At 37.9% G+C, this 27,374-nt stretch overlaps 1 protein-coding gene across 4 annotated transcripts in view; it reads left to right on the top strand.

Annotated features, from left to right (window-relative positions):
- The window catches only part of HDAC4 (histone deacetylase 4), a 200,868-nt gene that overhangs the window by 23,871 nt on the left and 149,623 nt on the right, over positions 1-27,374 (top strand). For 3 of the 4 annotated variants that reach the window (XM_087949352.1, XM_087949355.1, XM_087949353.1), the window contains exons 2-3: positions 7,072-7,313; positions 19,831-19,902. In XM_087949352.1, coding sequence (XP_087805478.1) covers positions 7,292-7,313; positions 19,831-19,902 — 94 coding nt within the window. In that variant the 5' untranslated portion in view covers positions 7,072-7,291. The remainder of the gene's footprint in view (positions 1-7,071; positions 7,314-19,830; positions 19,903-27,374) is intronic. The other variant, XM_087949354.1, reaches the window with a different exon arrangement.

Below are 27,374 nucleotides of genomic sequence, written 5' to 3'. Positions count from 1 at the left end.
CCCGAGGTCTGACGGCGCACTCTACCAGAAGCGCGGCCACTTCTGCTGCCTGGGCGACCCAAGCATCCTTGGAGGAGATTTGTCATGCGGCCACATGAACGTACCCGTCTCCTTTCATCAGACACTACCATCTGGATGCTTTTGCCTCGGTGACTGCAGCCTTCGGCAGACGGGTGCTTCAACAAGTGGTTCCACAGTCGGTGTGATGAGCCAGACAAGGACCCGCCCGTGGACATGCAAGCTTTGGTATGTCCCATCCTGGGCTCTCGATGCAGCATGGAGGAGAATGGGCGTTGGTAAAAGTTACCATGAACGCCCTTTCTATCTATGCTGCGAGAGAGCCCAGCCCCTCCCTTGATTCGTCCGGAGAGGGTAAGACATATTTCTGTGTTGTGATTCCGGCATCTGCTACAGGTTTTTTGAATGACAGCTCCAGCGAGGAGGACTTATATGAATCAGCAAGTTCTAACGATGAGGAGGAGATGAATGCATTTGATTTGCAAGATCGGCTTGAACCTTCAAACTCCTCCACCCTTCAATTAGGTGGTCAGCCGGGAACGGGTGATAATGAGGAACAAATGTTATCTTCAGGTGAAGAAGATGATAATTTGGATGATTGCTGGGTAGATGTCAGGACAAGACGTCTCTGACAAGGAGGAACCAACGAGGATACAGTAGGAGAGCAGACCAGCAATTAGACTAATTAGTTACTCTATAAAGGGAGAGATATGACTTTGCACTTTGTCCGGAACAAAGTGTCTATTTAAGAGAGAACTGAAGAGCACAGTTTGGAGGATTTTGATCTGAAATATCTTGTTGGGATTTGGATTTAATTAGTTGGAACTTCTACTTATTGGAATTATTTTGTGAAGGATTTTGATCTGAAGAATCTTGTTGAGTCTTGGATTTAGTTCGTTGGAACTTTTACTTATTGGAGCTATCTGTGAAAATTCCTGTTTGCTGCCTTTCTTTACAAGGACTGTTGCTTTCAGCCTTATCTGTTTACTTTAAAAGGTGGGACATAACATTTTCCTGTTTGCTGCCTTTCTTTACAAGGACTGCTGCTTTCAGCCTTAACTGTTTATTTTAGAAGGTGGGACATAACATTTCTGTATTTGTTTTGGGCTTTCAGAGACACCTTTCAGTCTGTCAAGTATCTTCGCCAAAGCTGGGGTCTCTCCCGGGGGCTGGCTTTTATGTCTTAGTACAGACTCAGCTATGACGTCATAGGAAGGAGTCAACCCATCCTGGGCTCTCTCGCAGCATAGATAGAATGGGCGTTCACAGTAACTTCTACCAACACCCATTTTATATATTTTCTATTCATTTCTTAACCTATTTCTTTTTACTTTAAATAATTCTCATATCCTCATATTCATTATACTTTATACTTTTATCTGTCAGATTTGCAATTTCATCGCATATTCTTATTTCATCATTTCAAAAATTCCATCCCAATTCAAACAATTCAAAAATTTTCCCCCACAATTACCAATTTGAGTGTACAAATTACATTATATTATATATCAGTTTATATATCATTACATTATACATTATATTATATATCATTATATTATATATCACCCTTACATTATATATCATTTAATTAACTCCTCTTTTATTCCCAATAATAATTGCCTTTTTAATTATCACCTAAAAGAATTAATAAACATGATCTCTTAACAACTACATACGTATGCATTTTAGGCGGATTCCGCATGGCACTTTCCCCTTCAGTTACATCAAATCATTAATAATTTCAATTAAATTAATTTATTCAATTAATCATAGGAACTGATGTTAATCTTTTTACAATAATCCTCATAATTCGTTTCAACTATATTCTTAAATTCATTAAACATAGTTATTAGTACACTTATCTTAGTTTCTCTTTTTCACATTTATTCCATTTATCTCTATGTATAATTTAACAAATATTCTAATAACAAGAAAACATCAATCTTTTCATTTTAAAAGTCTATATTTTCCTACCTTTTAAGTAATTTATTACTTCAAATACATTTATAATATACCACATTACCTTGCAGAATCCCCTTTCTTAATCCTTATTTAACCATTATATCTATGTCTTTTAAATAAACAATTTCTTTTCATTTTTGTTCGATTTCCATGTCTCTTTACTTCCTAGTTTTTTTCCGTATTACTTCTTTTTTCCTTCATTTTTTCCCTCCTTTTTTACTCCAGCTTTTATCCCCCTCCCTCTTTAAAACTTTCTTCTATAATTCCCTTTTCTGCTGTTTCCTTTTACTTTATTTGGCTTTCAAAACATTCCCCTTTTTAATTGCCTCCTTAAATCTCCAAGTTTTAATTCCCATTCTTTTTCCCCTTCACTTTAATATTCGTTGCTCCAATTGTTTGTTGTAGCTGGCCTCTTCTTTAATCAACTCCTCCCCTTCTGGCACTCCTTATTGTTCTTCATATTCCAGAATTGCCATTTCTAATGATTGTAAGGCAAGACAGCACAATTCACCTCTTTCATGTAGCATTTCTTTTATGTTTCTTAGTTCCATTTTTAATTCCAAAAAAAGTTCTGCCATTTTTAAGCACTTCTATTATATTTTCTTCATCTTTTTCTTTACTCTTTTAAGTCCAAATCAATTGTCTAGTAATTTAATTCGACCAGTGTCTTTGATATTTATTTCCAACGATCAGCTTTTATTAACCCCTCTTTAAGTTTTTCCCAGATTCATCAAATAGTTCAAGATCCATAAATTTAAGTTTATCCCAAGATCACCAAACGGTCCCAGAGTAATTTCTTCATGCTTCTTTCTTTTATTTTGATGCTCTGTATTTCCACTTTCCAAAGTTTCTATTTTATTGTAACAAAGTTTCTCTTATTTTGTATCAAATTCCACTTTTAAAAGAGCCAGGCATTTTGAAACTTCCGGTTTGCAACCTTTCGGCGGCGGCAGGGATTCGCGACCGCGCGATCCCTGCTGCGTTCACCGCCAAGGTTCCCCCGATCCATTTGGATCTGGGGAATATAGCTGCCCCGCAGAGGCAGCTGAAGACAGGGGGGATCCGGCAAGGGGTTTGGGGGTGTCGCAAACTCCCTCCCCAACCGGCTAAACCCCCTTTTCCCGAGGCGGAGGAACGGCGGTCAGCAATGGCCGCCAAGAAGAAAGCTGCAGCCGGACAAGCAGGTGCAGGAGGGAGGAAGCTGAAAGAAAAGTGAAAGTTGCTTCTAACCGGGACAAGACGGGAGAAAGTGACCTGGAATCTTGAAGGCTGCTAAGTATATATTGTTCCCTGTGAGAGTTTTAAGCTGCGAATATTCTAAAGGGGAAAGTTTTTTCTTTGTTCTACTCTCCTTCCTAAAGTGACAGCGGAAAAAAAAATAAAAACCTTTTTGGCTGTGAGTGGGAAGGGAGAGTGAAAAAAAGAATTAGAGCAAAATTTGAAAATAAGGAGAAGATTGCCTAGAATTACAAAGAGTTTAAAAACTTCCAAAAAATATATTTGAAAAGGATTTGTGATTACTTTAACCCCAGAAAGAGAAAGTGAAGAAGAAGAAGGTATCTAAAAGAAATAGTCTGTTTGGATTGTTTGGTGACTTTGGAACCTTTGGAAATTACTTCTGATTAAATCATCTGGGTGGTTGGAAAAACTTTTTCTCTACACAATGGCATCATCTATGGATGAATTGGAAAGAGAAAAATTTGAAAGAGAAAAACAAGGAGGGGAAGATGGTCTTGGCACTATTTTTCAATACTTAGAAATGGCGGTTTATACTTATGTGAAGCAGAATGAGGATGATGGGACAAAGAAGAAGGAGAAGCCATCTTTGATGAACAAATGACTTTGACTGGAGAAGAGAAAAAGCAAGAGAAAAAGGGAAAAAGGTCTTTAAGATCTGGAAAAATAGCCCAAAAAGAGAAGAATAAGGTGAAAAGGGGACATTATGTTAAGAAACAACAGAAAGGGGGGAAAGCAGAATAAAAGGGAGGTGGAGAGACAAGGGGTTAAAGAGGATAAGGAGAAGAAGAAACAAGAAAGAAAGGAAGGGATGAGAAGTCCTAATGGTGGGGAGCAAGATGTTAAGAAGCAATTTTTTTTTAGAGATAATGGATAAGCTTTATGGTTAAAGGGATTCTAGAAAGATACATAAGACTGCATTTTTATACTCGTATTTAGAAGTAAACATAGAAAATTAGAAACAATATGTAACCTAAAATGTGATAAAATATTTAACATAAATTAGTGAAATTTTTGGTTAAGAAAAGGGAGTACTGTAACGAAACATGATTTAAGATTGTGATGTGGGGGGGGGGGGTAATCTTTGAAAAGCATAAGTGTTCCCATAAAGGCATGATATTTAATTGAAATGGATAAAATGTTTAAGATATAAATGATTGTTAATATCAATGATTAGAATATGGTATACTAGCGAAATTTCTTGTGAAATGAGAATTGAAGTAGAAGAAGGAGGTACTTTTTAATGAAATAAACTATGGAAAATAGGGCTCCCATAAAAGTATGTGATTTAATTGAAAAGTAATGAGTTAAATGTTTAAGATATGAATGAATATTAATACTAATGAATAGATTTGTATTATTTTTGATAATATAGTATAATTTTAGAATGTACCAGACAGAATCCCAATATATGTCATGTGTTTTACATTAAGTATTATAAATGTAGGGGAAAGAGATAAAGGCATCATACTCCATATAGTGTACAGGAGAAGTTTTTTCTTTTTTTAAAAAAAGGAAAATAAAGGGCTGGCTGGAATAGAACAGACAAAGAATAATAAATATTATGATATGAATTGAGAGGAGATAAATAAAATAAAATAAAATTGAGAAAATTTAAAGGAGAGGAGAAGACATATAGAAAACTGAAAATGTTAATAAGATATGAAATGGTATGTAAAATGAATATGAATTTGAATTTGTGTCTGTACCAAGAGTTTTAACCCGGGACTAAGCAACTTTCAGATAAGAGATTTTTTATGCTTTTATGTTTTGTTTTATGTGTATCTATGTATTGTTTGTCTTGAAAATAAAACTTGTTTAAAAAAAAAAAAAAAAAGAGCCAGGCATTTTTATAAAGAGTCACAAAAATTTTACTTTACCACTAGCTGGCACTCTCTGTTATATCCAAATTCCGCCCTTTCCCCACCCCCTTCTCTATTTAGGACTTTTAAATTTCAAAGATTCAATGTTACTGTTATTGTTTTTTTTGACATGCTCAAGTTCAGCTTTATGCTTATTTAGTGCCAAAACCATATATTTATCCAATTTGAATAGGTATTTTCTTCTGGCTTCCTCCTTTCAAACTCACTTTCACCTGTCAATTCCTCCCCCCCCCCTTCCTCTGGCCACTGCTTTTACTATCTTTCTTAAGTTTCTTAGAATCTTAATTCCGGGGTACCTGTTTGTCCAGATATTGTGCCTGGTTAGCCCAGTTTTCATGCTGTCCTCTTCTTCATCGCTCCAGCACAACCTTTGTCCCGGTTAGCTCTTTCTCTTCAGGGTGGCCATATTTGACCACCACTACAGCCCGTCTTCTGAGAGAAGTATGCCTAGCCAGGGAGGGGAGATGCGGCTCCCCTCAACCCAGCTGGCAGTCTCCCCCTTCTTCACCACCCCTACAGGGTGGTTCTGGCCCCAAAAGCAGATGCTTGGGGCCCTCCGACGCGAGAACATGGATCAAAGCCGTGCACGATTGCAGTCTCTGGTCTGTCCGCAAGAAAGGCCTCGCCGGAAGTCAGTCTTTCTGCAATTATTGAAGCAAATATTTTATAATCAGCATTCAATAAAGATATCGGCTTGTAGATTTTTTATCTGTTGTAGGTCTGAGTCTTCTTTCATCATGAGAGTAATATATGTTTCCATCCATGAGTTTGGTACTTTCGCTTCTAATAATAGTTCATTGAACACTTCCAACACTGGAATACTTAAAATATTTTGTAAGTCTTTGTATAGTTCTGCTCGTTGTCCATCCAGACCTGGTGTTTTGCCATTCTTTGGTCTCTTAATCACTTTTGTTAGTTCCATCATTGTTATTCGTTCACCTAACATTGCTTTCACTGTTTCAGGTACTTTAGGTAATTCCACTTTTTCTAAATATTGTTTTCTTTTATCTTCTGAAATTGTCTCGTGATCATGTAGTTTTTTGTAGTAATTTTGAATCATTTTCTTTTTATCATTTTGATGGTGAAGAATTCCTTCATCATCCATTAATTGGTCTATCAATTTTGTTTCTTTCTCCTTTTTCAATTTGTATGCCAACCATCTTCCTGATTTATTTGCATTTTCAAAGAAATTTTGTTTAGCACTTTTAATTTTTTGTGATAGTTCTTCTTTATTAAATTCAGCTTATGTTTTATTAATTCCATTTGATTTTATGTTCCTTTTGTGGTTCTTTTTGTAATTCTATCTCTATGAGACTATGAAATCTGAAGGTACAGAGTTAACTAGAAGAATACTTTTTAAAATGTCTGCATCACAGGGATGTTTGTGTGGTAACTAGTATGTACTTTGTGGAAGAGCAATGCACAGTGGCACAGTGTAATTAATGTGTGAAGCCATTATCTAGTTGATGTGTATGTACTGCCATATCATTATGCCAATAATTAATGTTAAATAAAACCTAAAATAACTTTTTTTCCCCAGGACAAATAGTTTTCTTCAAAATATTACCTTAGAAAAACTATTTTCTTCAATTTGGTATTTTGGTGACTAGTGATAATAATAATCTGAAGGTTACAGATTAAGGAAGGCTAGGCATTTAATTATAATTTGTTTTGTTTTGAACAGGAAGAAATGTAACAAAATACAAAAAAAATACAGCATTGAAATAAATTATTGGCTAGTGGGAGGCCCTTTCAATGCTGCTCTTCCTTATTTTGAGGGAGAGTAATTAAAGTATGGCATATTTTGAAAGAGCAAAAGCAAAAGAAAAGTAGAATTTATAGGATGAGATGCAGGTACTTTCTATCTGATTATAGGTATCATCTTTATACTTTGTCTATTGTGGCATTCCTTCTTAAATACAAATATTTCTTTGTGCAAGCATTCACATTTATAAGACTTTTTTTTTTACAGGTATACATTTTGAAAACAACTGGAACAATCTACTACTATTCTGGATTGTATTGCTTTACAGAATAAAATGTTTTTCTGACTGAGAGTTTATCTAATGACCATGAATCTGCTTCCTGGATATAATTTCTATGTTCTGGAATACTGAAGCTCTTCAATATTATTGTCTATGTGGAAGCCAGCCTTTGTCATACTTAATTAAAGAGATTAGATTCTGCTAGCAATGAGTTCTCAAAACCATTCAGGTAAGATTTTTAAAAAATCAATCTTTTTCTAAAACAAAAAAAAAAAACTGTGGAAAAAGTACATGTCCTGAGAACTAATTAGGTGATATCTATTCTCTGGATTTTAAATATCTGGAATGAAATAAGGGATAAAAGCTTATAACAGCCAGAATGGTTTATTAGAATAAATAGTATAGAGCAGTGTTACAGGATAGTACGAACCAAGAGTGAAAAACAGATGTAAGGAATTCTGATTACTTGCAAGTCTAAGCTGGGCATTTGCCAATTGACAAGGCAGGTTTCTTAGCTAAAGAAAGACACTAATGCTTTATGTGCTAAAGCAAATATTTATTACAAATATGCAATATTAATTGTTAAAATAACAAGTGAAACATTCTTCCTTTCCAATACTTTGATAGAATAGGGAGTTTGGATATCAAAATTGTTCTGTACTTTTACACATTTAAAAGCATCGGTGATAAGATACAAACTTAAGGAACATCAGAAAAGAGGCTTTTGGTTATTGAGCAGAATTATCCAGTACTTCTAAAACACACACTATAGGTCAGAGCAAAGTCATTACACCTGCCCTTTGGAAAGCTGCATTCAATCTTCTTGCTTCTTCCCATTTGTTTGCTGCCTGGCTGCTTGTCTTTGCTCAATTATTTTGATGGTTTCATCTGAGAGCCACTTACACTTTTTCTCTCACTTCTTGTATGTGTTGGTGTGCAATTCCAATAAGAGTCAATTGAATTTTCTGCCACAGTTTATCAGGCATTTTCTCAGCAATGTCCAGTAGTTCAAACCTATTTTTCACCTCAATTATATATGTGGTAGGAATTTTGGTGACATCAAATTTCTTTGGAGCACTGCCTTTTTGATAGTGCATAGTTTGACTTTAATCTTTGCCACTAACATTCATGATCTGAGCCACAATCAGCATTTGAATATGTCTTAACAGCAAGGACTGAACTGGGCCATTGATGAATGCATAAGACATAGTCTATCTGATTATGTTGAAGCTCATTCGCTGAGGTACAAGTGTATAAGCAGCACTTGTGCTGTTTGAACCATGTATTCATAATTCTAAATCAGTTTTCTTGGCAAAATTATGTGAGATTGTCATCTGCATCGTTACTCTCACCTAGTTGAAAATGATCAGTGATGCCTGTCTCTGCTTGTTTATCAACTTTTGCTTTGAAATCTCCCAGAATGTAAACAAATGTCTTTTTGGCACTTGTTTCAGAGTTGCTTGGACCATGGCAGAAAAGCCCTCTATTTCAACCTCTGTTGCTGCAGTCATTGGGGCATAGACTTGGATAACTGTGATGTTGAGCGCCTTGGCATGAATTCTAATGGTCATAACTCAGTCATTGATAGTTGAGAAGCTTTCCAGTACTCCACCAGGTTTACTGCTTATAATAAAGACTATTTGTTTTCCTGATATCATACCCTGGATAATAGACTATGAAATCCTCTGACTGGAAAAGGCTATTATCTAAACACAGTAGCTCACTGACACCAAGGAGATCAATTTCAAACCCGATCATCTCTTGTTCAACAATACCTAATTTACCCTAATTCATTTCTCTGATATTCCATGTGACTAGCCAATGTTTTTCTGTACAACACAGACATTTGCTTTTGCCACTGGCTGCCTCTGCAAGTAGAATTCCTGTTGTCCTGTCTTTGGGCACTCCATCTGACATGTTTGAGACCCATTTCATAACATTTTCTTGGGGATTTTTGTGGAGTGGTTCACCTGATCTTTCCCCAATCCCGTAACTCACTTTTTGACAGCTGCCCAGGGACACCAACTGCCATGGTCCTTGTTAACTCAGGCAACATCCAGTAAGGGATTCTTTTTTTTGTTGGCTCATCATGTTAATGGGTTGTGGATACTCTTAGTCTGGCATTTCAGTTGAGACCTTATGTAGAAGATGACCAGGCTGAGGAAGAGTCAAGCGTTTTGTGAGTCATGAGTCTCTTCGTGCCCACAAGAATCTAAGTCCAGCCCACCTTGAATTCCATTGACTTTTATCTACCACAAATTAGCTTTGACTGTTAGTGGTTTAGATTCTTGTAGAGAGCTTAAACTTGCAATAAATCTTTATACCATTTGAACTGCCTGAATTTCCTGATTTCCCTGGCACTTGACAACCTGTCTTGATTATGTGACCCTTCTGGTATATTTTCTGGTGGTATACTTCCAGAATAACTCACAATCTTAACAGAACACAAAAGTCCCTCCCCCACAATTATCCACATGGAGGGGCTTACCCATATACAAATTTATAAAAATCACTTAAAGCCACTTCATTTTATGGAGGCTGAAACTGACAAAGTGCCAAAACTGAAGCCAGCTAATGCTGCCAAATCAATCAGGAATCAAGATCCCCCTCAAAGATATGGAAATTTCCTAAATCACAATGTTGCTCTCCAATGTCATCCCCACCCCCAATAAAACTCACCAAGGAAGAGATTAGACATCTTTGATAAACATACCCTGCAGAGTGTCTTCACATGTCTCCCTGACACGTACACCTCAATTTATATTTCTAATAACATCTCACGATCAAGGTGTATTGTTACTATAAATACTCATAGCATTCTGACTGTGTAGTCTTCTTTTTGATTGCTGTACTGCACCATATACTGTTGAAATAAACTCTACTCTGCTCCATGCAACTTGTCCTGTGTGTTCTTTAAAATTACCCAGCCTAGATTCAAACCCAAGATTTTTTCCCCAACAAGCTTGAAACACACAAAACCAACATTGATCTTTTTACAAGAGACATTCATAAAACAAGAAAATGTCAACATATTAAAAGAGAAAAATTATGTCAAGAATATATACTATCTTGAAAAAGAAAAAGAAAAAAAAGAGTAATTATATATTGCAAATCACTTTCCTGGAAAGTTTTGAAGTAATTAAATAATTAAAGGATTCGAATCTTAAAAATAAGAAAAGAAAGCAAAATTTTAATCACATGCATTCATATATGCCCCAAACAGAGATAAGAACAATTTTGGCAGACTTCTGGTGGCATTTCCATTGTGGATGGATCGAATTCCATGATTGTGCGCGGCTTCTATCCGTGCTCTCCCCGTTGGAGGCTCAGAACGGAGCCAGAATCACCCTGGAAAAGGGGGAGACCACCAGTGGGGTTGAGAGGAGCCGCATCTCCCCTCCCTGGCTAGGTATACTCCCTCCGAAGACGGGCTGTAACGGTGGTCTAAAATGGTCACCCTGAAGATGGAAAGCGAACCAGGACACAAGATTGTGCTGTAGCGGTGAAGCAGTGGACAGTGTGGAGACCAGGCAAACCATGCACAATATATGGATATTACGGTACCCCGGAATTAAGATATAAAGAAATGTTTAAGAAAGACTAAAGCAGTGACCAGAGAGAGAGAAAAGAAAGGTGGAAACAAATGAAAGAGGCTTTGAACTTTGAAAAGAGCTAAATTGAAAAGGAGGAAGCTAGAAGAAAATATTTGCTTAAATTGGATAAATATATGATTTTGACACCAAACAGACATAATTAAATGCTGAACTTGAATGTGTTAAAAAGAAATAATATTTACTGAATTATTGAAATTTAAAAGCCCTAAATAGGGAAAAGAAAGTTGAAAGAAAGGGTATAATTTGGACATAACAGAGAGCGCCACCTGATGGTAAAGGAAAAATTTCAATGACTCTTTAAAAAGTCTTGGTTCTTTTAAAACTGGAACTTGATACAAAATAAGAGGAACTTTGTTACAATAACAAAGAAACCCTGAAAAGTGAAAATAAAGATTAAAAAAAAGTGTAAAGAAACTACCCTGGAATTACCTGGTGACTTTGGAAAAAATTAAGGATCTAATAGAAGGAACTTAGAAATAGAAACTTATGGACATTGGATTATTTGGTGACCTTGGAAAAAACTTAAAGAGGAACTAACAGAAATTGATTTTTGGAAATAAACACCAAAGACGCTGGTTGAATTTAATTACTGGATAATTGGATTAGACTTAAATATTAAAGAAAGGGATAAGTAAAAATTAAAAGAAGAGCACAAAAATGGCAGAACTTTGTTTGGAAATAAAATTGGAAAAAGAAATATAAAGGAAATGTTACATGAAAGAATGGAATTGTGCAGTATTGTTTTAAATAAATTAGAAATGGTGATGTTGGAGAACAAAGAAGAACAAAGAGAAGCAGAAGGGGAGGAGTTGACCAAAGAAGAAGCCTTAACTAACAAATGGAACAGCGAACATTAAAAACGAGGGGGAAAAAGAATGAAAAATAAAATCTGGAGGTTTGAGGAGATAACTAAAGAGGGAATTGTTTGAAAAGTCAAACAAAGAAAAAGGAAACAGCAGAAAAGGGGATTATAGAAGAAAGCTCAAGAGAGGGAGGGGGATCAAAATGGAGTAAGAAAGAAATGGAGGGAAAAAAATAAAGGAAAAGGGGGAATAAGAGAAAGGACCAAAAAATAAGGGGATATAGAAAGCGAATAAAAATGAAAAAAATTATACAGTTAGGAGACTTAGAGATAATGAGTAAATGAAGAATTGGAAAGGAGATTCTGCAAGGTAATATATTGTGATATATAAAAGTGAAAATTTTTAAAGTGAAAAGATTGGATCTGATATTTCTTTTTTAATTGTTTTTTTCCCCTCAAGGATTACTGTTAAATCATATATAGAAATAATTGGAATAAATGTGAAAATGGAAAGTTATGATAAGAATATGAATTATACTTAATAAAATGAAGAATACAGTTAAAATGAATTATGGTAATAAAAAGATTAATATTAGTTCCTACAATTAATTGAATAGATTAATATATTTGAAATAAATGATTTAGAATATGAATATATATATATATATATATATATATATATATATATATATATATATATATATATATATAGTATTCAGCTTTGTTCGGGTATTCTCCCACGTCATTATAGTTGTGCTTTTAAAGTTGTAGCAACGTTTCGGCAGAATCTCATCTGCCATCATCAGGCTTCTGTATTGTGTTCGTCTGTGAGTCAGACTTTTACAGTTGTTTCAGTTTTAAATTTGGGGCTAGCCTACTGCTGTGCCAGAATGTTTTTTTCTTCATCCTGATTGGTTGGGAGTCTTGGTCTGTGTTTATTGGTCTTGGAGTTTGCTGTGTTCTGCTTGATTGGTGTTTCTAATATCTTCTGTCTGTTTTGTGGCTTTTTTTGTGTCTTGATTGGCTGGCAACATTGTGTTCCTGTATTGGAGGCTTTTAGTGCGGCTTGGCTCCAAGTAAATGGATGGCTATCATTTGTTAGGAAGCTAGGTTTCATCTGGGTGCCTGGTTGGGGTGTGTTTGAGCTGGAGGTATCAGGGGGGATCTGTTTGTGCCCAGGTGTTTGCCTGGCTAGTGGTGTGGAAATTTTTTTGTTTGTGAGTGCAGGCTTCCAAATAATTGACAGCCTGGTGGAATCATCTCTTCTATTCATGCTTCCAGGTCTTTTTTCAATCTCTATGGCTTCTCTGATAATTCTGTGGCTGGGGTTTTCTATAGTGCTAGGGTTTTGGTGCCATTGAAGTTGATGCTATGACCTGTGGCTTTCATGTGTTGGACTAGTGAGGAAGTGTGTTCCAGCTTTTTTACTGCATTTTTGTGCTCATCCAGGCAGGTACTTATTATTCTATTGGTCTGTCCAATGTATGTGACTGGGCATGATGCACAGGGGACTTCATATATGCCAAGGTTTTCCAGGTCAATTTTATCTTTGGAGTTTCTTAGGATGGTTGCTATTTTTCTGTCTGTTTTGAAGGCAGTCTTGATGTGATGCCTGTGCAGTATCTTACTGATTTTGTCTGTAGTACCTCTTATGTAGGGCAGGACAGCTGTTCCATAGGTCTGTTCATCTTCTAGGTCTCCATTATGTCTCAGTGTGTTTTTGTGGATCAAGCCAGTGATTTTGCTTTTGTGGAAGCCGTTGCTTGTCAGTACTTTAGTCAGGGTGCATAGTTCAGTCTTTATGTGTGTCTTGTCTGCCAGGCGTTTGGTTCTAGCAATTAGTGTTTTGGCCACGGAGTTTATCTGTGCTGGGTGGTGGTGGGATTGGGCGTTGAGGTAGCGGTTGGTGTGTGTTTTCTTCTGGTATATGGTGTGTCCTAGTGTGCCATCTGTTTTTTTGTAGATTAGTACATCTAGGAATGGTAGTTGTTTGTTTGTTTCCGTTTCCATGGTGAACTTGATTTTGGGGTGTGTGCTGTTTAGGTGTGTTAGGAAATTGTTTAGGTTTTCTTTTCCATGGGGCCAAATCACGAATGTGTCATCGATGTATTTTAACCATAGTTTGGGTTTGTGGGTGGCATTAGCCAGGGCTCTGGATTCGAATTCTTCCATGAACAGGTTTGCAATGATGGGTGACAGTGGTGATCCCATAGGGGCTCCTTCAATTTGCTTGTATCTTTGTCCTTTGTATATGAAATATGTGTTGGTTAAGCAGTGTTCTGTTAGTTCCAAAGTGTTCTGTTAGTTCCAAAATTAACCAAGAAGAAAATTATAACCAGCCACATGAGCAAAGAGATCCAACAGACGATCATCCCAAGAGAAAAATATTCCAGATGCCCCAAACTATACGGCCTCCCAAAAATACACAAAGAAGGCATACCTCTTAGACCCATAGTCAGCTCCAGAGGAGCACCACTACAAAACCTAGCTAAACACTTAGCAAAACAGCTACAGCCCCATGCTGAAATAGCAGCTTCACATGTACAAAACTCATACCACTTCTTGGAAATGATCAAAGATCTACACGTGGAGCAAGAAGATCTGCTTGTAAGTTTCGACGTGGTTTCACTATTCACTCAAGTCCCGATAAAAGAAACTCTTGAAATCATCAAAAATAAATACCAACCAGCTAAACACCTCATGGGTGTGTCAAATTGTTCAGCTTTCAATTTCGAAGCACATCTAAACATTACAAGCGCTCAAAAGTTGTGACTTGCTTTGGGTATTGTAAATATATTTTGGTTACTTTAATATAATTTAGATGTGCTTGGTAAATACTACATAAATATCACTTTTAAACATTTTTGTTTCATTTCACAGGTTCAGCTGTCTTTCTTTTTGTTAAAAGTTATTTTGTCTGAGAGGGTTAATACTGTTGGCCTCATTTCCTGTGAGTGTGATAAATGATCTGTAATGGCTTCTAAAAAAAGAAGACTGGGAACATTCACTCATATAAGCAACCTAATTGGGACTGGCAGAGATTTGTTGTCATCTGGACTCCCATCACTGTGAGACATCCTCAGATATGGCCTACTGTTAAGAGAACAAAGTAGTGATGGTGTTAGAAACTACCCAGCAGCCAGTCTTGCAAGAGACATATATCCAAAAGTACTTGAAAAGTGGGAATGAAGAAACAGTTCTGTTGTGACCCCTGTTGTAAATTCACAAGTGACAATTTTGAACAAGTTCTAAGAGAGCTGGGATCAAGCCAGAAACATATCTCTTGGTAGAGGAAAGCTAGATATCAAAAGAGACGTTCACAGTAAAATTTGACAAACTGTTTGACATCCTCAATTGCAAGTGTCAAATTGTTCTGTGTGCCGAATTTGGCTGCCTTGCTGGCTGCAAAAAAGAAGTGCACATAACTGCACCTTCCCTAAGGAGGCAAAGATACAATTGAAGGAATTTGCTTTTGTTAAAGGTTAGACAAGATTGGTTCTTTTGGATCACACTAGATTGGTTTGCCAGGTGTGTCTGAGCAGAAACGACTTGTCAAAAGACGAAAGCGGCAAGACAATGAGAGACAAAGGCTCGCTAAGCATAAGCAGAGAAGTGTTCCGGACATTTCAATACTAACAAATGAAGTAAGTATCTCTTATGATGAAAATGAAGGACAGACCACTGATGATTAAGAGGAATGTGAGAGAAGTTATGAAGATGCTTTACAAACACATGTGCCCTCTACTTCAAAAGAAAAGACAGAATACAACAGATTAGAAATAACAAATGTTCCTATGCAGAGCATAAGATACAGTATTGGTCTACATGCCACTACTGCTATTACCACAGCCGCCTTAGTAGATGCTGGCTTGATCACTGAAGAAGACAAAGATCACTGAAGAAGAAACTTGTAGTTGACCACAATAAATTCAAGAGAGCCCAGGAAAAAATTATGAAGTCCCTAGATCAAGAATGGGATGAGCTCTGTAAGAAGAGCGAAATAGAATGCATCTTCTTCGATGGCTGTATAGACGCAACTAAAATTATGCTGAAAATAAAACAATTCAGAGGAGCAATTCCCCTGGTTAACAACTGCAAAAAGGATTTGTCAAATATGGGTTTCAAAACATGGCTTTAAAGGCAAAACTCTCCAATACTTAAGAATCATAGTGGAATAAATAATTGGTGTGTATTAACCTTGCTAGTTCAACATCAAAGTAAAACATTTCTGGATTGAAGGCCTGCATCATGTGTTGTTCCAGCTGCAGCAAGTTGCTGCAAAAGAAGGCTGTAGTAGATGCTGTTTTGCCAACCATTCAGCGCTCAGCATAGTATGCTTTCAGTGAAAAGATAATACAGACACTCTTGTGTTCAGATGATGTTCAAGAAAGGAGAGCTGGTGGGCAAAAGATCATTAGCTTCAGGAGTGCAGATGATGACGTGCTAGGAGATGTTTCTGTATGTGCAAGAAAAAAGCCTTTAATCAGTGCCAGAGCATCCATTCTGCTGGAGCTGATTGACTGGTCTGAAGGTGTATATGAGCCACCTTTGATGAGCAAACTGACAATATTGGAAATAAAGAAGTTCATTGACGAACCTCAGAGGCTTGAGAAAAGAAGTGAAGAGGATTGAGCCAGTTTGGAGAATTGTTCTAGTCATTGAAAGCGGGGGAGGGCTGTGCTGAATATTTTTTTGCTTTTTCAAATTGCACAAAGAACTACATTGGTTGCAAATGTTTTACAGGATAAAATCCTCTACCCACATGCCTGGTGGATTTTTACAATGTAGAGAAGGTCTGCCAATGCAGGTGTTATCAGCCTTAATTGTAGCATTTATTCCTAATGGTAAAAACAATATATTTTTATTACTCCTTTTTTGCACTTTGCATAATGGTGCTTATTCCCACAAGAAATAGCATGTTGTGGGTTGCTAGATGTGTTGATAGTTTTGATATTCAAACCACTATATGATTGGTGCCTGCTTATCTGAGGTAATGCCAATGTGAAGATACTTGTTTGTCTATTATGGTCAGGCAAAAGAGGTTGTTTTAAAGATGTCCACTAATTGGATACATAAAAGAATGTTTTCGCTTGTTGGAAGCAGTGGAATGCAGTCCTTTGGGTGATGAACTCAACCCTGCTTACCTTGCATTTTGCCCAGGAATCAGTATCTTTTCTATTTGAGTTAGTTTTAATAGAGTAGTGCTTATGATATTACATGTTTTGTTTGTTTGTTTGCCACATCTCACAGTTTAGACAACTGAGCAGCTATGTTATTTGTGGGTATTCCAAGGGCAGAAAGGTAGATTATTGCTGAAATAATAATAATCAAACATCATCGTACATCTTAAGAAGATACTTGGTTGATACCTAGGATGCTGGCAACAACCCATATCAACCATTGGTGCCAATCAATGATATTTGTGATACACTTTTAAATGTTGTTAACTGAGTTTTATGTTTAATGAATAAAAGTATAACAACAACAACAACACACTTTACATCCATGAAGTGACATTGATAGGTTGTACCTGCCAAGAAGAATAGGGGGCAAAGGGCTATGGGAAATCAATCAAACTGTAGAAGAAGAAAAACTAAGTTTGATGACTATGTGAATCAAAGCAGAGAAAAATTGTAGGCTATGAAAACGGAGAACATTATCAAAACAACAGAAACAAAGGCAGAATATAAGGAAAAACAGCTGGATTACATTAAATCAAGGGTTTTCACACTTGGCAAGTTTAAGGCTTGTGGACTTTAACTCCCAGAATTCCTGAGCTAACATGACTGGAGGAGGAATTCTGGGAGTTGAAGTCTACAAGTCTTAAAGCTGTCAAGTTTGAAGACCCCTGGATTAAATGGATGGAAGACCAATCTTTGCATGGACAGCACTTGAAAAACATTGAAGGAAAATGTGATAATTTGACAGTTGTTGATGGGAACCATCAAGAAAGAAACAGAAGGTTTAATATTTCTGTTCAAGAATAATCACTACAAACTAATGCCATGAAAGCGAAGATACAAAAATCCACTGACAATCCAAACTGCCGACTTTGCACTGACAAAATTGAAACTGTTTCACATTTAGTATGTGAGTGCAGCAAAATAATGCAATCTTATTATAAAGTTAGACATGACTGAGTTGCTAAATTAATCCACTGGTCATTATGTACAAAATATGCCTTACCTGTAACCGAAAAGTCATGGGAACGTAAAGTGGAAAAAGTTGTCGAAAATGAGAAGGTGATGATCTTCAAATACAGACGGATCATCATTTGGAACACAACACCACATGTCACAGTGGTTGAAAACCGGTGTGCAATTTATTGATATCGCTATAGCAGGAGACACCAGAGTTGAACAAAGCGAACTGGAAAAAATCATGAAATACCGTGACCTGACCATCGAAATTACATGTTTATGGATAGAACATGTAACAGTAATATCCATTGTCACTGGGGCACTTGGTACCATGTCCAAGTATTTTAAAATATACATCAAGAAATTGCAGCTTCCTGCAATAACACCTGGGGAACTGTAAAAAAAACTGTGCTGCTTGGAACATTGTACAGTTTAAGAAGATACTTGATTGATACTTAGGATGCTGGCAGCAATCCATATCAACCATCAGCACCAGTCAGTGATATTTAAAAATACATTTTTAAATGTTCAGTTGACTAAGTATCATGTTTAATGAATAAAAGAGATAACAAGAACAATAATAATAATAGTAAATGAAGAAGCTAAAGTGTTCTGGGTGTTAGACTTGCCCTATCAGATCCCTTAGGAAAGAAAGACCCTCAAACCCCATTTGGGTGAAGTGATAGGTTCTTTTACTAAAGATTGCTGGCTACAAGCTAGAACTAAGATTCCTGTGGAAAAGTATACAATTTTTTGCTCTCATCCCAGCTCTCCCTCCTTGAGAGATCATCACTTCAGCCAATGGAGAGCTGCATAGGTGTTTTGAGAACCTCTGAAATGTTTGGAGCAATCCACATTCCATTCTCAGGGTCCGTAGCCTTGAAGATTGGCACAAGCTGGTTCTGGATCTCTCTGGTCTTTGTCAAGGTATCATCCCCCCTCCCTAATCTCATCATATCCCCTTACATGTTTATTGCCCATTTGTCCCACTTGTTCCCTCCCCACAGCTTTTGATGTCAGGATGCCAGCAAGGGACCATGCTGAAGATGGCAGAACTGACACTGACACAGGGACTTTAGAATTCAAACAGACACACACCAGCTGCATAACACACCAGACTTAGTAAGTGTTAATAAGAAAGACAAATGTGTCTGGATAGTGGAGATGGCAATATTTGGAGACAAGAGAAGAGAAAGAACTGGACAAGATAATAAAATGCAAAGACCTGCAAATGGAAATGACCGGCAAAAGAAAGCAAAGGTAGTACTAATAGTAATAGGCGCCTTGGGTGCAGTCCCAAAACAAATGGAGCATCACTTCAACATCATCGACATTGCAAATTCACCATCAGTCAGTTGTAAAAGATAGCTTTACATGGAACAGATAACATCATGTGACATTACTTCTAACATCATAAAACATCAACATCTACCTATCCCAGGACCTCGAGAAAGACTCGATAGGTGGATAAAAATGCCAAATCCAATCTGAATATCTGGCTGACTGTATGACAGATCAATAATTCCAACATGACTACAGGTAGTCCTCAACTTACAACAGTTAATGTAGTGACTATTCAAACTTACAACGGCACTGAAAAAGTGATTTATAACCAATTTTACAGATGGATCTAGCATCCCCATAGTCAGGTGATCAAAATTTGGATACTTGGCAACTGATTCATATTTAAGCTCGTTGCAGTGTGCTGGGGTCGTGTGATTACCTTTTTGCAACCTTCTGACAATTAGAGTCGATGGGAAGCCAGATTCACTTAACAATCATGTTACTAACAATATCTGCAGTGATTCATTTAACAAGAGTGGAAAGAAAGGTGGTAAAATGGGTAAAATTCACTTGGCAAATGTTTCACTTAGCAACAGAAATTTTCAGCTCAGCTCAATTGTCCTATGTTGAGGACTACCTATATCTTTATTTTAAAATTTTCAATCTATTTTTCTCTTGTCAGTATCATAGTTTTTCAGAGATAAAATGCAAATTATAAATTGCAAATAAAACATAGCATATAAAAATTAATTTAAACGTAATTGAAGATTAAAATACAATGTAAGAGGTACAATTGTTTTTTTCTTTTTGCTCTTTTTTAATTGTTCAGTCAGTTGATACATCAAACTCTAAGTAACCTTATCATAATTGACTGCAAACATTAGCTGGATTCTTTTCTTTTTTCAGGTGAACTTTCTAGCAGAGATCAGCCTGTAGAATTGCTAAACACATCCAGAGTAAATCATACTACAAGTTCTGGTAAGAGAAAAAGCATTGCATTTTCTTATCTGTTTGTTTGTTTGTTTGCTTGCAGTGAGTTAACAAAATTGGAAGAAAGTATATTTTCTTTCACAATATTCTCACTGCAAATTATAGATTCTAATCTAATTCGTCCAAATATATTTTCCTTTTGCCCATTTCTATCCTTTTGTATGATTCTATTTTGCAAAAGAAATAAATACATGGAATGGTAACTGCTTGGAAGAAGTAGATATGACATAGGTGTCTTTAACTTGGTACTAAAAAACAGGAACATCCCAGTTTGTGCACCTACTGTTAGGGATATACACCCTAGCAGAACGTGCAACGGTAGTCAGTCAGGCAGAATATGTGAGATAAACGTTGTTGTAGTTTACACTCAGTAAAACAGATACAATGTGCTAGTTAAATAGTTTATTATTCCAGTAAGAGTTATAGCATAGTCAAACAGTCCATATATCATACACTTAGTTCAGTCCGTCCGGGGATTATTCATTAGCAAAGTCCAGTGTCGAAAAAGAGGTCAGTAAACTTACAAATAATCAGTCCAGTAATATATCTCTTTTTGCAGTAGAGATATGAAGAAAATCAAACCTCTTTTCTTCGTTCAGCAATAGCAGGGAAAAAACACGCAGTTATCACCATCAATCCATCATTGTCAGCAATCCAGTAAAAGCCAGCAAACAGTGAGCTCTCTTGCTCCCTCTTATGGTGATTTTACAACCGCACCCAAAATACATGGTCTGCATTTAAAGTGACACACACAGTCATAGTCTATATATATTATTTTACCCAAACTAAGTTAGGTAACCATGTTATCACCTACCTATACATACTTTGTTGTTTTTGTGTTCGGCTTAATAGTAGCTGATACTAATTTTTAAAAATGTAGACTATTCTGTGATTGAGGTACTTGTTTCTTCAAGAAAATCCTCAAAATATTTATTTAGTGATTAGCTTTGCAGTAGCTTTAATTTATATTTCTTGCTGATTTTTTGTCATATTTTATAAGTTTTATTTAAATAAATGATAATCACAGTACATATATTACTATTACTAGTAGTTTTTACAGTTAACATAGAACTTCATTATAATATATCTCATAACAATTGAAGGTGCTACATATGAAAGAATACTGTTTATTATACTTTATATAAAAATAGCGTTCTTTTTTGAATTTTGAGTTTAAGAATGTGCTCAAAAACTCTTTCTTGAGAGCTTGCCTGTTCATAATATAATCATTCTGATGCAAATACTCTATCACCATTTTCTGTGAGGCAAATTGATGTGCTGCTTACCATCTCACATAGTACTCAATATTTCTTCCCCAAGTAAATAGGCTCATTTTGAGATATAGCATTGCACTGCTATTATTTTGAAGAAAGTTTTCTTGACAAGCTCTTAAAATGGTTTGGATAGCACTACAGTAAGGTGGGTTCACAGTTGACTAGCCAACTTTAATACAATTCAGATTAGTAGCTCAACATTAGATGGAAAGCAGGAACTAGTGGGTTGCAGGAATTTGTCATAGGATCAGTAATATTCAACAATAATGATCTGGATAATGGGACTGATTGTTCATTAAATTTGTGAATGATAAGAAAACGGGGAGGTCTGGCCAAAACCTAGGAAGTCAGAACAATAGCAACAGCAATAGCACTTAGACAGGAATGTTAAACTTGATTTCATTGAAGGCCGCATCAGGGTTGTGTTTGACCTTTGGGGGGGTGGGGGCATGGCATAGCTAGGGTGAGTGTGGCCATCTCGATGTCACTCATGTTGGGGGCATCTGTGGTGGCCAAGTGCTAAGGCAGGACTTCCCACAGACTCTCTGTCACTCTCATTATAACCTACCTTCCCTCCTTCCCCTTCCCTCTTCATTCTCCTTTCTTCCACTCTGCTTATTTTTCATTCCTCGCTCTCTTCCCATTTCCTTCCTTTTCTTTGTCTTTCCTCTTTCCCTTTCTCCTTTCCTGTCCCTTCTTGCATGCTCAAATGGAAAAGGGAAACATTTCTGTTTTGCTAGCCCTCTGCCAGCGAAAACTGAACCTGGCAGGGCCACACGTGGCCCTCATGGGCCCCATTTTCAGCTGCAATGGCCTCCTGCAGCTGTTCAGTTTTGCTGGCAGGAGAACTGCTGGAGGCCATCATGGCCGAAAATGGAGCCTGGGAGCGCCACATGCGGTCTTCCTGAGTGTCAGCCTTGGAGCCATCTTTAGATAGTGTCTTCAGGGCTGCCACAGCAAGCTGTGGGAATAGGAGTGGGGAGGTGGAGATAGTGTAGGATGTGTAATCATAACAACATTCCTTCCCTTGGGAGTCAAGGCCATCTCACCAGCACCTGGAAAGGCAGGACTGGGAGTTAACTGAAGTTGGGACAGTGACCTGATTGGACCATGTGATGCAGTTGTGAATGGAGGGGAAGGAACTTTGGTTTTATTTTGGGTGGGGAAAATGTGAGGCTTTCAGATTCAGGTTTCCCCCAGATGTGCCAATATGACATCTCTAATAAATGTATACTTTGAAGAAGATAACGGCTTCAGAATTTTAATTCTGTTGGAGGTGTTACTTGGAACCCTGACACTGCGCTCTGTTTTTGCTGGCAGAGGCACCACAGTCCGATCCTTTGCTGTTTCCAGGTCGGCCCATGGGCCAGATCTAAGCACCCAGCCGCGGGCCTTGAGTTTGAAATCCCTGACTTAGACTTATATACTGCTTCATAATGCTTTACAGCCCTGACTAAGTGGTTTAAGAGTCAGCATAGCATCGCCCCCAACAATCTGGGTGCTCATTTTACTGACCTCAGAAGGATGGAAAGCTGAGGCAATCTTGATCCGTTCAGAATCAACCTCCTGACAGTGAATAGTGAGTTAGCATTCTAACCACTGTGCCACCAGAACAAATTCACAGTCTAATCTGGGCAGTTTGGAAGACTAGATTGAGGAAAAAAAGATGTTCTTTAACAGGACATGTATTGTACTATATGTAGGAAGAAAAACATAGACATTGAAGATTCATCTTTTGGAAACAGTATATTTGATAAAAATGTGTGTGTGATCATTAATAACAAGCTGAATCTGAATCAACACTGTAAGACTAGTGCTAGAATGTTTTCAAGAAGCAGCTAGACAGCCAAATATAGTTTCTATATTTCTGTGTATGGAGATTCTCAGTCATCCAGATCATGGTGGTCCAGAAGGTGCTTTTCAAAAGCAACTGGACTTTTCTTGAAAATATTTTGCTTCTCATTCAAGAAGCTTCTTTAATTCTTCCATTTCTATGTTTTTATATTCTTCTAATATATTCTGTGTATTCTCAAATATAATTTGTTTCTGTGATTAAAAAACTATTTATAGGGTAAGGATGGTTTGATGCATTTTTCTTTAACTGAGATATTATATTGCTCTGATTCATCGGATCCTTTGTATTCTTGGTCTTAGGGACAATTCACTATCTATAATTCTGCATTTCTTTGTCCATAACTAAACTGGTTTCTATTGAGAAAAAAATGACCATCCTAGGTGAAGCCAAGTCCAAAAATGCCAGGGAATTTCTGGAAGCCTGGCACTCTGACAAATTAGCCATCAATAGACACATTGACAATATCTATATGCAAAAGAGACAATCAAAGGGAACAAAATGGGAACAGCCAAAAAGGGAAGAAAAAGACACAAACACCTCTCCACCAATAATCAGCACTCAGTTCAGCATAGATTAACTCCAAGATTAACATCAGACCAACATATAAACAATATCCCAATAAAGAAAGTGCCAAAGAAGCCAACAATAAACAGCCCAACCAAAGAATCTTTAACACAAACACACCACACACACCCAATACTGACAGGGCAAGGTACTAGAATATAAACTGAGATCAAACCCCTCTCCTTACCAGCACAGATGATGTTACAGATAATGAAATGTCTGCAAGAAAACAAACAAGCCCAGAGGGTACCAAGGACTCTTCATTTCAGCTATAAATATTCTCCTTTATTGGTAGGTTTTTTTCCTGTTCAATCCTGATATGTCTCCTGGGTACAAATATCAAGAGATTTCCTCCTTCTCTTTTGTACAATGTCAAATACTCTTTGCAATGATAGAAAAAACATATTACTCCAATGTAACAACTACTGGCTTCCAACAGATGTGTTCAGTATGGATCATGTTCATTATAAATACAGCAACCAAAATCAGATTATTTAATGCCATTGTCATAGTGGAGTGGATAGCCCAACTGCAGAACACTTGGCCAGTTGTCTGTAAGGCACTGCAGGAGGCATGTCAGACATATAAGAAACAAGCTGACAAAAAACATGTGAAGCCAAAATATTTTAAAGTAGGTGATAAAGAGTTTACCTCTTCATGAAGTACTTACAGTCCACCCAACAATCAAAGAAATTTGTTCCTAAATATGTGGGCCATTCGCAATTGTTAAAGTAATTAACCCAGTCACTGTGCAACTGGAGTTGCCTAAGAATCTTAAACATATTCATCCTGTATTTCACTGTAGCTTATTGAAACCTAAAACTGTCACCCCTTCTCTCTGCACCTGACACCCCTTCTGTGCCCACTCTAATCGAAGGAGAGCAGCACTTTGAAATTAAAGAAATTCTGGATTCCGGGAAACGTAGAGGGAAGGTCCAATATCTTGTTGCCTGGAAACATTTTCTTCCTGCACAGTCCGAATGGGTGGATGCTAAAGATGTCCAGGCACCTAAACTCCAAATCTTTCATAGAAAATATTCCAACAAACCCTGAATGAATCTCTCTTTGTTAAGATGTGTTGTTGATTTTAATTGTATAAAATTTATCTGTATGGTTAACGCCGCTGTTACAGGGGGTTGAATGTCAGTTAGCCTGCTGCTTGCTGCCATGGAAAAGGACAGAAGAGTCAGTGGAGAATTTTTCATTGCAGTGGTCTGGGCTTTGCTTATCTCTTCAAGGTCATTTCTTCTAGCTTTGACACCCTCTGGTTGCCTAGTTAGAAGGGGTTTGGGCTCTACAGTTTGTTTCAATTTGCTGCTTTGTGCACTTCTGCGTCAGATCTTGCCTGAAACTTGTTGCATTCGGTTCGCTCCTATTAAAAGTACCTTTTCTCTGAATCCATGGAGCCAAGGGTTTTTCTTTCCTGGGAAATGGACAGAGGCAACTTTGACATTAGGCAAGAAATGCTTTAATGGTAAACCCAGAGACAGTAGTCTACTGTGGGGACCGAGCATCTAATGTCCAACCATGAGAGTGAGCTGGAGGAAAGTAGAGCTATGGTCTGTTCCCCCACTACACCGCACTATGCTTGAGATGAGGCAGAATGGCAAGAGGAGCTGAACTTCAACAAGAAGCCCATTAGGCTCACATGGGCAAGGGCTATGGGGCAGAAGGAAGACACGCCCCCCCCAGAGGGAAGCCCAGAGGAAGCCATGCTGAATCAGGCCCTGTTCCTGATACAACAAGTTAGGGGGAGTTGAAGAGCCCAAGAAACACAGATAGCTACCCAAGATTCCTAGGTCACCCCAGGCCAAGTCATGGATGGAACTACTTCGGTGGGGTCGCACCTGCTCTACCTAAACTGGCACCAGTGCAAGTGATGCCACCCCAGGCAGCAGCAACTGCATCGGGTAAGAGTAAGTAACTCACTTTGTCTTCTCTTCCTCCCTTCCTTCCTCCCTCTCTCATTTCTCCCTCTTTCCTTCTCTCATTTCTGTCTCTTTTCCTGCTCTCTCTTTCCCTCCAGCTCTCATTTCTCTCTCCCTCTCTCTCCCCCTTCTCTCAATTGTTTCTCTCTTTTTCCTCTCTCTCATTCTCTCCCTCCATCATTTTCTCATTTCACTCTTCCTTCTTTCCTCCCTACCCCCTTCTTTCTCTCCTTCCTTCCTCCTTCCCTTTTCTCTTTCTCTCCCTTCCTTTATCCCTCCTCTTTCTCTTCCTTCTTTCCTTCCATCCTTCCTTCCTTGTTAAATAAATAAATACTGCTTTCTGAGTTCTACTAGTTGCATTGCTGAAGCAACAGGAGCCAGATAGTACCAACTCTGTCAGATCTCAAACAATGGGCAGAAATCATAGGGAGAGGTGATCCTCTTTGCCCCTCACCTCTGCTTGTGGCTGGCTCTGCTTCTCTTTTTCTCCCCTCTTCTCTCTCTCATCTCTCTCTCGCGTGCGCGCACCCAAGCAGGATACTGTTCTCGGCCAGAATCACATCGGCGGTGGCAGGGACAGTGACTCCCACTGCCGCCACTGTACAGTGATGTTAGTAGCAAGTTGTGCAGCGCAGGAGAGTCTGTACTGCACAGGGGTGCCCGTGAAGGACACAATCGAAAAAACCGGTCACGGGCAGTCCGGAGAAAATACTAGGAGCTCTTCAGCCACGCGGCTCTGCAGAGAGGCCTGTGCCTTCTTGGGGCAGAGAACATGTCACATGATTGGGTCGGCAGGGAGCCACAGGAGAGGGGTCAAAGAGCTGGCTTGTGGCTCTGGGGCTGTGGGTTGCTGACACCCACCCTGGATGATAGGCTCAAGATCCAGGTGGATCTTGACAGACTTGAACACTGGGCCCTATCTAACAAAATGAAGTTCAATGTTGAGAAAAGTAGGAAAACCCAAAAGTGCAAATATAGACTGTGTGAAACCAAGCTTACTAGCAATAACTGTGAGAGGGATCTTGGAGTCTAAGTGGACAACCAATTAAATTTGAGCCAACATATGAGTTCAGTGTCTGATTTTTTAAACATAGACCACCCTGTCTTGAATGGCTGGGTGGACTGGACATTAACATTTGAACCACTATAAATCCATGTATTTGCCATACACTAAATAAAATAAATGAGCCAACAGTGTGCAGCTGCCAGACAAGGAATAATAGATGGAAGCTGATAAAGGAGAGATTCAACCTAGAAGTAAGAAGAAATTTTCTGACATTGAGAACAGTCAACCAATGGAACAACTTGCCTTCGGAAGTTGTGGGAGCTTCATCACTGAAGGCTTTCAAGAAGAGATTGGGCCATTTGTCAGAAATGATGTAGGGTCTCCTGCTTGAGCAGGGGTTGGATTATATGACCTGCGAAGTCCCTTCCAATTCTGTTAATCTGTATCAGATGAATTATCTTTTGAGGTGACCAATAGAATTTTCTCCCTGTGTTATTTTCTTTCTTTTTTGGCATTTTTATTCAGTTATAAAGTATTATAAAATACAAAATACAAAGGTGAATAGAAGAACAGTGAGGGGGAAGGGGGGAGGGAGAAGAGAAGTGAGGAAAGATGGGGGGGGGGGAGAAAAAGAAGCATTGACGTCCGACTCTGTTACAGTAAAATAAGGCATTAACATCAAATCACAACTTTTTGCCTTTCCATATAGTATACACAAGCCATTTCTATAAAGATCTATCAGTGTAATCTGTAAAACCCAAAGTCAGAATTTTCTCCCTCTGATATTTTCTTTCAAAGAATGCAAAATGCAGATGACCATGAAATAGAACGTC

This window comes from Notechis scutatus, chromosome 1, assembly GCF_049901735.1.
Source record: "Notechis scutatus isolate UNSWTSFEM ecotype Mainland chromosome 1, rNotScu1.2, whole genome shotgun sequence".
Lineage (NCBI taxonomy): Eukaryota > Metazoa > Chordata > Lepidosauria > Squamata > Elapidae > Notechis > Notechis scutatus.
Note: the sequence above shows the minus strand (reverse complement) of the source record. Positions and strands in the feature narration are given on the sequence as shown.